The 10,439-nt window shown below is 47.4% G+C and overlaps 1 protein-coding gene across 2 annotated transcripts in view; it reads right to left on the reverse strand.

Moving 5' to 3' along the window:
• Positions 1-9,296, reverse strand: part of HMCES (5-hydroxymethylcytosine binding, ES cell specific) — a 34,529-nt gene extending 25,233 nt beyond the window's left edge. For both annotated transcript variants that reach the window (XM_053598439.1, XM_053598438.1), the window contains exons 1-2: positions 9,214-9,296; positions 8,614-8,821 (exon numbers count right to left, since the gene is read on the reverse strand). In XM_053598439.1, coding sequence (XP_053454414.1) covers positions 8,614-8,796 — 183 coding nt within the window. In that variant the 5' untranslated portion in view covers positions 8,797-8,821; positions 9,214-9,296. The remainder of the gene's footprint in view (positions 1-8,613; positions 8,822-9,213) is intronic.
• Between the last annotated feature and the right edge of the window lie 1,143 nt (positions 9,297-10,439).

The following is a 10,439-nucleotide window of genomic DNA, read 5'->3' on the forward strand; positions in this document are numbered from 1 at the left end:
ACAGGTGTGAGCCACCATGCTCAGCCCATACACTGAATTTCTAATACTAAGTCTGTGGCAGTTTAAAAAGTGGTTGCTGGGCGGCGCCTGTGGCTCAAGGAGTAGGGTGCTGGTCCCATATGCCAGAGGTGGCGGGTTCAAACCCAGCCCAGGCCAAAAACAAACAAACAAAAAAAGTGGTTGCAAAATCCTCGACATTCCTCCCATTGAGAGCTGGGGGTCTATGTCCCCTCGCTTTTAATCTGGAGGGTCTTATAACGCACTTGTAAACAACAGGATGTGGCACAAGTAACACTATGATTTCTAAGGCTTGGTGAGAAATAGGATTTTAGCTTCCTTCTTGATTGCTGAGACATTTTTTCTGGTGCTCTGAGCTGCCACATAAGAAATCAAGCTACTCGCCTGAGCGACAGTGAGACCCCGACTCATGAAAAAAATGGAAAAACCCAGCCAGGTGCCGCAGGGAGCTCTGCGGAGGCTGAGGCAGCAGGGTGCCCGCAGCCTGAGTCTGAGGTTGCGGTGAGCTACCACGCCCACTGCACTCTGCTCAGGGGCATAGGGTGGGACCCTGTCTCAACAAAAAAACAAAAACAAAAAAATCAAGCTACTTTAAGACTGTCATGCTGTAAGGAAGCCCAGTCCCCGTGGAGAGACTACATGTAAGTGCTCTGGTAAACAGTCCCTGTTGAGAGCCAACATCATCTATCCAGGGAGTGGAGCTGCCTCTACATTTGGGGTTGGTTAACTTTTCTGTAAAAGATCAGACAAAAGTATTTAGGCTTTGCAGGTCATACAGTATCTGTTGCAACTCTAAGTGCTGTAGGAGAACAACGCACTCACAGGCAATAGATAAATGAAAGGGTATTACCATGTTCTGTAAAAGCTCGTTTACAGAAACAGGTAGAGGGCCCTAGGGTTCTGACTTCTGCTGTAGATTATTCTAGCCTCAGATGCCAAGTCTTCCCAGCTGGAGCCCCAGATGTCAGGGAGAAGAAAAACCATACAAACTATACCCTGTCCAAGTTTCTCACTGGTGAACCGAGTAAGAAGATTGTTTTACTTATTTTTTAGAGATGGGGTCTTACTCTGTTGCTCAGGTTGGTGTACAGTGGCACAACCACAGTTCACTGTAGCCCTGTACTCCTGGTCTTAAGGGATCCTCCGGCCTCAGCCTTCCCATCAAACAATATCCACCTTGCACGATGAGTTTTAAGAATTAAAGCTAATCTAAGGCTGGGTGCAGAGGCTCACGCCTGTAATCCTAACACTCTGGGAGACCCAGGTGGGTGGATCACCCGATGTCAGGGGTTTGAGACCAGCCTGAGCACAGCGAGATCCCTGTCTCTATTAAAAACAGAAAAACCAGTCAGGTGGTGTGGTGGCTGCTTGTAGTTCCAGCTACTAGGGAGGCTGAAGCAAAGGATCTCTTGAGTTCAGGAGTTTGAGGTTGCTGTGAGCTATGATGCCAGAGCATTCTACCCAGGGTGACACAGAGTGAGACTCTGTCTCAAAAATAAATAAAGTGCCTCCCTTCACTGTGCTCCTGTTACAATCTTAACTTGCCTTCCTCCTGTATCAGACCTTCTCTCTCTATCACACGCACACAGAGTTGATTGTTGCTATTTGCGGTAGTTAGGTTCCATAACCTTGAGCCCTTGAGACCTTGAATAATGAACTGCTAATCTGAGGGAAATTCGGATAAGGTTAGGTTTCTGAGAGCCTCTGGGGATAACATTTTCACCAACTGTTCGATACACAACCTTGGGACTGGGCGCAGTGGCTCATGCCTGTAATCCTAGCCCTCTGGGAGGCAGGAGGATTGCCTGAGCTCCAGGTTCAAGACCAGCCTGAGCCAGAGCAAGACCTAGTTTGAGACTCTGTCTCAAAATAAAAAAAAAATAAAAAAAAAAAAAGGGCGACACCTGTTGCTTAGTGGGTAGGGCACCAGCCCCATACACCAAGGGTGGTGGGTTCAAATCCGGCCCTGGCCAAACTGCAACAACAACAAAAAAAAATAGCCAGGCGTTGTGGTGGGCGCCTGTAGTTCCAGCTACTGGGAGGCTGAGGCAAGGGAATCACCTAAGCCCAAGAGCTGGAGGTTGCTGTGAGCTGTGTGATGCCACAGCACTCTACCCAGGGCGATAAAGAGAGATTCTGTCTCTACCAAAACAAAAACAAACAAAAAACCCCCACAATCTTGGTTTATATGTATTTCTGTTTAAAGGCACCTTAGTTCATCTTTTTTTTTTTTTAAGACAGAGTGTCATTATGTCGCCCTGAGTAGAGTGCCGTGGCGTCACAGCTCACAGCAACCTCAAACTCTTGGGCTTAAGCAATTCTCTTGCCTCAGCCTCCCAAGTAGCTGGGACTACAGGTGGCCGCCACAACGCCCGGCTAACCTTACTTCATGTTACTGTTGATTTACACTGAATTCTCAACCAACAGCACTATAAATAACACTAATAAATAACTAGATAAATGAAGCTTATCTAATATATGTATTTTTTTCATAAGGCAATCGCAAGCTACTTTTATTTGGAAACACCAGCCAGCACTTTGGCACTACTGGGGGTCATTTTAAACAGTGAAATAACCAAAAAAGGTACAACAAAATGCAAAACAACCTTGGCACTACACTGATCAGAAAAAGGACACAGTTTATAGAAGAAATTAATCAAGAAGGCAGAGAGCACTGCCTTGTTCAACCTGAGCTGGAAATGTGTTGGGCTACTTAAAATTTTCACCACGAATGATTGCAAAAGCATAATGAGCATTGATTTTAGGTTTATAAATAAATTTTAGCAAGGTGAATTACAAACATGGAATCTAAGAATAAGGAGGATCTCCTGTGAGAGAGAACAGGTGAAAACACAGAAGTTGGGTGGCGCCTGTGGCTCAGTGAGTAGGGCGCCGGCCCCATATACCGAGGGTGGCGGGTTCAAACCCAGCCCCGGCCAAACTGCAACAAAAAAATAGCCGGGCGTTGTGGCGGGCGCCTGTAGTCCCAGCTGCTCGGGAGGCTGAGGCAAAAGAATCGCATAAGCCCAAGAGGTTGCTGTGAGTCCTGTGACTTCACGGCACTCAACTGAGGGTGGTAAAGTGAGACTCTGTCTCTACAAAAAAAAAAAAAACAAAACACAGAAGTTGCATAAATTTTCTCTGTTCCAGAATCTAATATGCCTTCTAAGCAGAAAGAACCCCCTGTTGAAAGTATAAATGAAGATAAGATAACATAACAGTCGAAAATTCTAGGTCCTCTGTCTGTCTAGGGCAGAGGGCAAAAATAGCAGTCCTGCCTGGCCTCTTCCTCCATCTTTCCGTGCGTGCCACCGTAACTGTGTGCATGAATGCTCTTTAAGAGCATCAACAGGCTCCGCGCCTGCCACATGGATCAGACCTGGCGGGTTTGAATCCAGCCAGGGCCCCGCCAGACAACAATGCTGACTACAACCAAAAATAGCCGGGTGTTGTGGCGGGCGCCCGTAGCAGGCCCAGTTACTCGGGAAGCTGAGTTTTTGGCCAGGGCTGGGCTTGAATCTGCCACCTCCAGCATATGGGGCCGGCGCCCTACTCCTTTGAGCCACAGGCGCTGCCCCATTGTCCGCTGTGATTTTGAAGCATGGTTACATTGGCAAATTTGACATCCTCGATGATCGCAGAGCTGGGAAAATTGTTGAGAACCTCACAGACAGGTTAAACGAGTGTGGAGCGATCAGCCCCAGGTTTGCTGTGCAACTCTAGAAAGATGGCAGAATTGTCTGCTCCCATCCCGCCAGTTTGGTTTCACTGTACTGACAACTTCAACTGGCATCATGGACCACAAAGAAGCAAGAAGAAAACACAAAGGAAGGAAAATCCTGCGATTCTTTTTCTAGGGATGTAATACATACTGAAAAAATGAAATGCCTCAATGAAAAAAAAAAGCATTATAGAACAGTCAACTAAATGAACTCTCATCAGAAATCTGCAAGACAATACTCAAAATCTGTAGTTCTCCACAAAGGACAACTCTGACACATCCTTCCCCACCATCTGGAGGTTTCTGGCAACATCAGGAGACATTTTCGGTTGTTACGATCTGGAGGCTCTGCTGGCATTTCGTGATTTGAGGCCAGGGTGCTGCTGAACACTGTACAATGCACAGGATAGCTCCCCATAACACAGAATTATCCTGGCCAAAAATGTCGACAGTGCCAAGATGGAGAAATCCTACTCTCACAAATTCTGTTCATCACCATTCACTTGAGTGTGTTCACTGAACAACTGTGAACTAAACCCAAACGTGAGGACAACGAATAGAAAGCGGTTGAGAAGCCAAAATACTGAAAATAGTGCTCAGTATTAGTCATCTTTTCCTCTCCCCTTTTAGACTTCTGAACAGAACAGTTGGTAGCCCGGGGGAAGACAACTTAAAGAGGAAGTAATTTGCAAACCTGTGGTCTCAAATGTAAATGTCACAATCTATACACATATGCTGACTGTTGATGATTTGAATGAACTGTTAAAATAGTTCTAATTTTGCTTTATAATTCATAAGTGTAAGAAAGAAAAATGAAGTATCAAATATTTATCAAAATTAAGAAATTCTCTGGATATACAGCTATAAGAGGAGATCCCTGAGTGTTCTCGAAACTTCCTTCCAAAAGGAACTTACTAGCTTGCATTCTCACCAGCAGTACAGAAGTGTTCCCTTTTCTCCACATCCACATATCCAATGTACTCAGTACTACTGTGAAACCAATTTGTAATAATTCACACTTGCATATGAAAAATGAAACACAACTTTACCCTAGGATGAAGGAGGGAAGGGGAGGGAGAGAGACAGGGAGGGGTTGGGAGGAATAACAGGGGATAGTAGGGGACCACACCTATGGAGCACGTCACAAGTACAAGTTGGATCTACCATGTGTAGAGCACAAATGTCCTAATGCTATAATTGGGTAAATAAGGTGAAAGCTAGGTTGATTAGTATGATGTAAGCACTCCAATTTGTACAAATAATCAACACACTGAAATGGGCAAAAAATGTATTTATGATCTATGTACAAAAGACTTAATAAAAAAAAAATAGCTTAAAAAAAAAATAAAAAAATAAAGAAATTCTGGGCTCGGCACCTGTGGCTAAGGTGCCCAGCCACTTACACCTGAGCTGGTGGGTTCGAATCCAGCCTGGGCCGGCCAAACAATGATGGCTGCAACCAAAAAATAGCCGGGCGTTGTGGCAGGCACCTGTAGTCCCAGCTACTTGGGAGGCAGAGGCAGGAGAATCGCTTGAGCCCAGGAATTGAAGGTTGCTGTGAGCTGTGATGCCACAGTACTCTACCCAGGGTGACAGCTTGAGGCTCTGTCTCAAAAAAAAAAAAAAAAAAAAAATTCTGGCAATGTTAACAAAACTTATTACACATGTGGAGTCAAACATTACATCAGCAAATTCATACCACTGACCCACAGGAGGGCTATGTCTCCTAGGGGACCCGCTGCCCCTTTCCTGGCTTGGCCCTAATACATCCACTGGAGTGGGATAGTGGTCTGAATCTCAGTTCCAGCTCTGTCCTTCACCAACTGGATAACCTAGAATAAGTCAGAATCTTTCTATACTTGTTTTCTATTTTGGACAAATTTTTCTTCCAGCTAACATTCTGTAATTTTAAAGAGGTGGTATGAATAAGGCTCATCTATTTAATTCTTCCTGCATTTTAATTTTCTTTGATTCCTAATGCTGAAATCACCTAACCTTTATAAGGTGATTTCAGTATTATGGATCAAAGAGAATCAAAATCCAGAAGGAAACTATCATAATTTTTTTTTTTTTTTTGAGACAGTCTCAAGCTGTTGCCCTGGCGTCATACCTCACAGCAACCTCAAACTCTTGGGCTCAAGTGATCTTCTTGCCTCAGTTTTTCTATTTGTAGTAGGGACGGGGTCTTGCTTTTTTTTTGTTCAGGCTGGTCTCGAACTTGTGAGTGCTAGCAATCCACCTGCCTTGGCCTCTTAGAGTGTTAGGATTACAGGCATGAGCCACTGCGCCCGGCCAAGATCATGATTTTTAAAAATATATCAAGGCCTGGTGGCGTCTATGGCTCAAAGGAGGAAGGCACCAGCCCCATATAACGGAGGTGGCAGGTTCAAACCCGGCCCCAGCCCCCAAACTGCAAAAAAAAAAAAAAGAAAAAAAATATATATCAGGGCCATTTAAAATATTTAAGACATGGACAATTACTTTCTGGGACAACACACACTTTCAGCAGATAAACAAAGATCTAAAACATGACCGTAAATGACTAGTCATTCCAAAACTTACAGGGATAAACACTGTAAACATAATGAATGCAATTAAACTTCAAATGACCAAATCAAACCGTAAGTTTCTAGCTTCAGTAAAAGACAAACATAAAAAGATTAAAAACACAAACAGAAAGAATGGAAACTTTTTTTTTGAGGCAGAGTCTCACTTTGTCACCCTCGGTACAGTGTCGTGGTGTCACAGCTCACAGCAACCACCAACTCTTGGGCTTAAGCAATTCTCTTGCCTCACCCTCCCAAGGAGGGGACTACAGGGGCCCGCCACAATACCCAGCTATTTTCTGTTGCAGTTGTCACTGTTGTTCAGCTGGTCCGGGCCAGGTTGGCACCTGCCAGCCTCAGTTTATGTGGCCGGCACCGAGCCAAGAATGGAAACTTTTTAATATACAAGAAACATCAGAAGTGCAATATACCTGTGATCCCAGCACTTTGGGAGGCTTAGGTGGGACTTGAAACCAGGATTTCAAGATCAGCTTATGCAACACAGTGAGACTCTGTCTCCTCAAATAATAAAAAAATTATCTGGGGGTGGGGGGTGGCGCCTGTGGCTCAAGGAGTAGGGCACCGGTCCCATATGCCGGAGGTAGAGGGTTCAAACCCAGCCCCGGCCAAAAACCACAAAAAAAAAAAAAAAAAGACTGTCTCAAAAAAAATTATCTGGGGCTCATCGCATATAGCTCAGCAGCTAGGGTGCCAGCCACATACACCAGGGCTGGTGGGTTCAAACCCAGCTGGGGCCTGCCAAACAACAATGGCAACTACAACAACAACAACAACAAAAAATAGCCAGGTGCTGGGTGGGCATCTATAGTCCCAGCTACTTGGGAGGCTGAGGCAAGAGAATCACTTAAGCCCAAGAGTTTGAGGTTGCTGTGAGCTGTGATGCGATAGCATTCTACCAAGGGTAACACAGTGAGACTCTGCCTCAAAAAAAACCAAAAAAAGCTGGGTGTGGTGGTGTGTACCTGTAGTTTGAGCTACTCATAAGGCTGAAGTGGAAGGATCCTTTGAACCCAGGAGTTTGAGGCTACAGTGAGCTATGATCATGCCACTGTACTCTTGCTTGAGTGACAAAATGAGACAGTCCATCTTTTTTAAAGTATTTATATATGTATATATGTGTCTATATGTGTGTGTATATATATATATATATATATATATATATATACTTTTTTTTTTTTTAAGACTAGTCAAACACAGTAGTGAGATAGGGGGAAAGAATAGAACAAGGAGTTTAATCTTAGCCAGGCCTTGTTGCAGGTGCCTGTAGCCTCAGCTGCCTGTAGTCCCAGCTACATGGGTGAGGCAAGAGAACTGATTAAGGCCAAGAGATTGAGGTTGCTGCGAGCTGTGACTCCACGAGACTCTACCAAGAGTGACAAAGTGAGACTCTGTCTCAAAAAAAAAAAAAGGAGTTTGATCTGTGACCATGAACAATCAAATGAGATAACTCAGTACCTTCAGACCAGCCAAGACCCTGCCTCTTTTTTTTTTTTTTTTTTTTTGTAGAGACAGAGTCTCACTTTATGGCCCTGGGTAGAGTGCTGTGGCCTCACACAGCTCACAGCAAGACCCTGCCTCTTAACAGAAAAAAAAAGAAAGAAAAACACCAGACGTGTTTTGGATTAGCTGGTCTTAAGTCCACTGTAGGCCTGGAGAGCTGGAGATTCTGATTCAGCTGTTCTGGTAAGGGGCACAGTAATTTTATTTTTATTTTTTTTGTTAAGATACTCAATGACCCTAATGATCAGTGAACTTTGAAAGCAGCTGTTTTAAACAACATAGTCAAACAGTCAAATATAAGGCTAATATAAATTTGGCATACATTAAGGCTAGTATGCCTTGTACGTAGGTATAGAAAAGGGATCTACATTGAGCCTGAAGAATACTCAGTTACATTCTAACTCAGACTTCTTTTTCTCTTGGACTTAAGCAATTCTCTGGCCTCAGCCTCCCATGTAGCTGGGACTACAGGAGCCCCCACAACGCCCAGCTATTTTTTGTTGCAATTCTCATTGTTGTTTTAGCTGGCTGGGGCAGGGTTTGAACCCGCCCTACCCGCGGAGCCACAGGCGCCGCCCCTAACTCAGACTTCTAACTCTTTATCAGAAGACACTGATAAATCTTCTTTAATGAGGCCAAGAACTATCTCAACTGAGGGTCAGAGTATCCGTTTCTGGCCCACAGGACGCGCGGGGACTGCAAGGTGCGGGGATTACAGGCGTGAGGCCCCGCGCTCACGCCAACCCCAGCAGGAGATGCCCATCGCGACCCTGGGCAGGGCGTCAGGACGATGCACCCCAGGCTCACCTTTTCGAAGTGCAGGCGAGAGAGCAGCACTGGGCTGCTGGACTGCGGACTCTGGTTGTAGGAGGGGCAGTACTTGTCCGGGTCCCTCCAGTCCGGGAGCCGCCGCCGGCCGCGCCGGTCCTGGTAGGCACAAGCCCTGGTGAGGGCATCTCGCGGCAAGTGACACGACGTGCGCCCGCACATTCTCCAACCCTGTCTCTCACCACCTCTGTATCACAAAACACAAGGGTAAGGTTTATGCATCTCAAGGATGCAGTCTGCAGCTTTAGTCCCGGGGCCGTCCTCCAGGCCCAGCGCGCCGGCCCGGTCCCCGCTCGGCCTGGTCCAGCCCGGGCATCCCGCGCGCTCCATGGACATTTGCCCGAGAGCGAGAAAACGGTGGCCGAGGACGCCGATATCCGCGGGCCCTCGTGGAGCCACCAGCTCCTTCCGCGGTGCCTCGCCTTGCCGGGGGGACGGCAGCGGGCCCGCGAGAGCAACCCGCCTCCCTCCCCGCGGCCCTCACTCCCTCCGTCACCCCGCGTCGCCTCGCTCCGGCCCTGGCCGCCCTCCCTGCGTCGCCTCCCCGCCCCTGGCCGCCTCAGCTACTCCGGGCCTCACCGCGGCTGCCCGCCCGGCCTCTGCCCGCCACTCGGCACAGGTACCCGCGCGGCCTCCGCTGGCGTCCGCCGGGACTTCGGCCAGGCCCCGCCCCCAGAGGTCAGCCCCGCCCCCAGCGACGGGTCATTCCCGCGTCCGCGGGGCCGTGCGGCAGGGGCGAGTTGGGGGGAAGATGAACGTCTCTCCGGGGGCTGTACCTGCCTTGGGGGACGCCCAGCCCGCCAGCTGAGCTCCACTTTCCTCCATATTGACGGGGCGGGCAGGATCCCGTGTCCCCCCACTGGGGTTGCCAGTTCATTGTAAGTGTGAAATCGATAAACTTTTTTTTTTTTTTTGAACCATAGCCTCACCCTGTCAGACTACTGGGGTCAGGCGATCCTCCTGCCTCAGCCTCCCCAGCAGTTGGGACTTAGGCGCCCGTCAGGACACCAGCTTGTTTTTCTGGAGGGGTTTAGCTCTTGTTCAGGTGGCTCAGGGTCCCAGATGTTGGGGTGATAGCTGCCAGCCAGAGCTCCCAGCCAATAAACTCCCTTAACTTCATGTTCCTGCTGCCTGTCCCAGTATGGGGCAAAAATCAGGGAACACTGGAAATGGAATACAGGAAGCTTCTAGGAATCACACAAATCCTCCTCAAAAGAAGGGTGAGCACCAGAAGGAGCCATTTTAGGTGCCCTTTTCCCTAATCTGCATCTCTAAGGGTGAGGCTCAGATTTTTAAAACCATATTCTTTGGGTGTATTTTGGCAACAAAGTTAGTGAAACACATGGTTTGAGTTTAAAAGCCTGCTCCCCAGAACATAAACCAGGGATTTCTTCATCTGCAGCAATAGTGAACACTCTCTATTCTTCCACTCTGTTCATTCACTGAACTGGGCTTAACAAGGAACAGAAACCCCAGGACACAGTCCCATCAGGCGTGATGCTAGGGGACACCTCGCATACTTTGAAACTTCCATTTATCCTCTATAAAGGATGTGGTTGTGAGAAAGCATGAGTGAGTGTGAGGGCAATGTTTGTGAGCTAAGGTCATTCACTAGACAAACCTGCACTGCTCTCCTCCCTCCACTTGCTGGTTGGACAGCAATGAAGGGGAGAGAGTCCTGCCTCAGTACAATAGCCAAAGGGCTGTGGGTGCAAAGGAGATGGGGCAGGTGTTCCTCCTGGTGGTGGGAGGCCTTAAAGGGGAAGATGGAGCCCCTAAGCATGAGTTTGCAGAGATAGCAGTCA

Source organism: Nycticebus coucang, chromosome 8 (assembly GCF_027406575.1).
Source record: "Nycticebus coucang isolate mNycCou1 chromosome 8, mNycCou1.pri, whole genome shotgun sequence".
Classification (NCBI taxonomy): domain Eukaryota; kingdom Metazoa; phylum Chordata; class Mammalia; order Primates; family Lorisidae; genus Nycticebus; species Nycticebus coucang.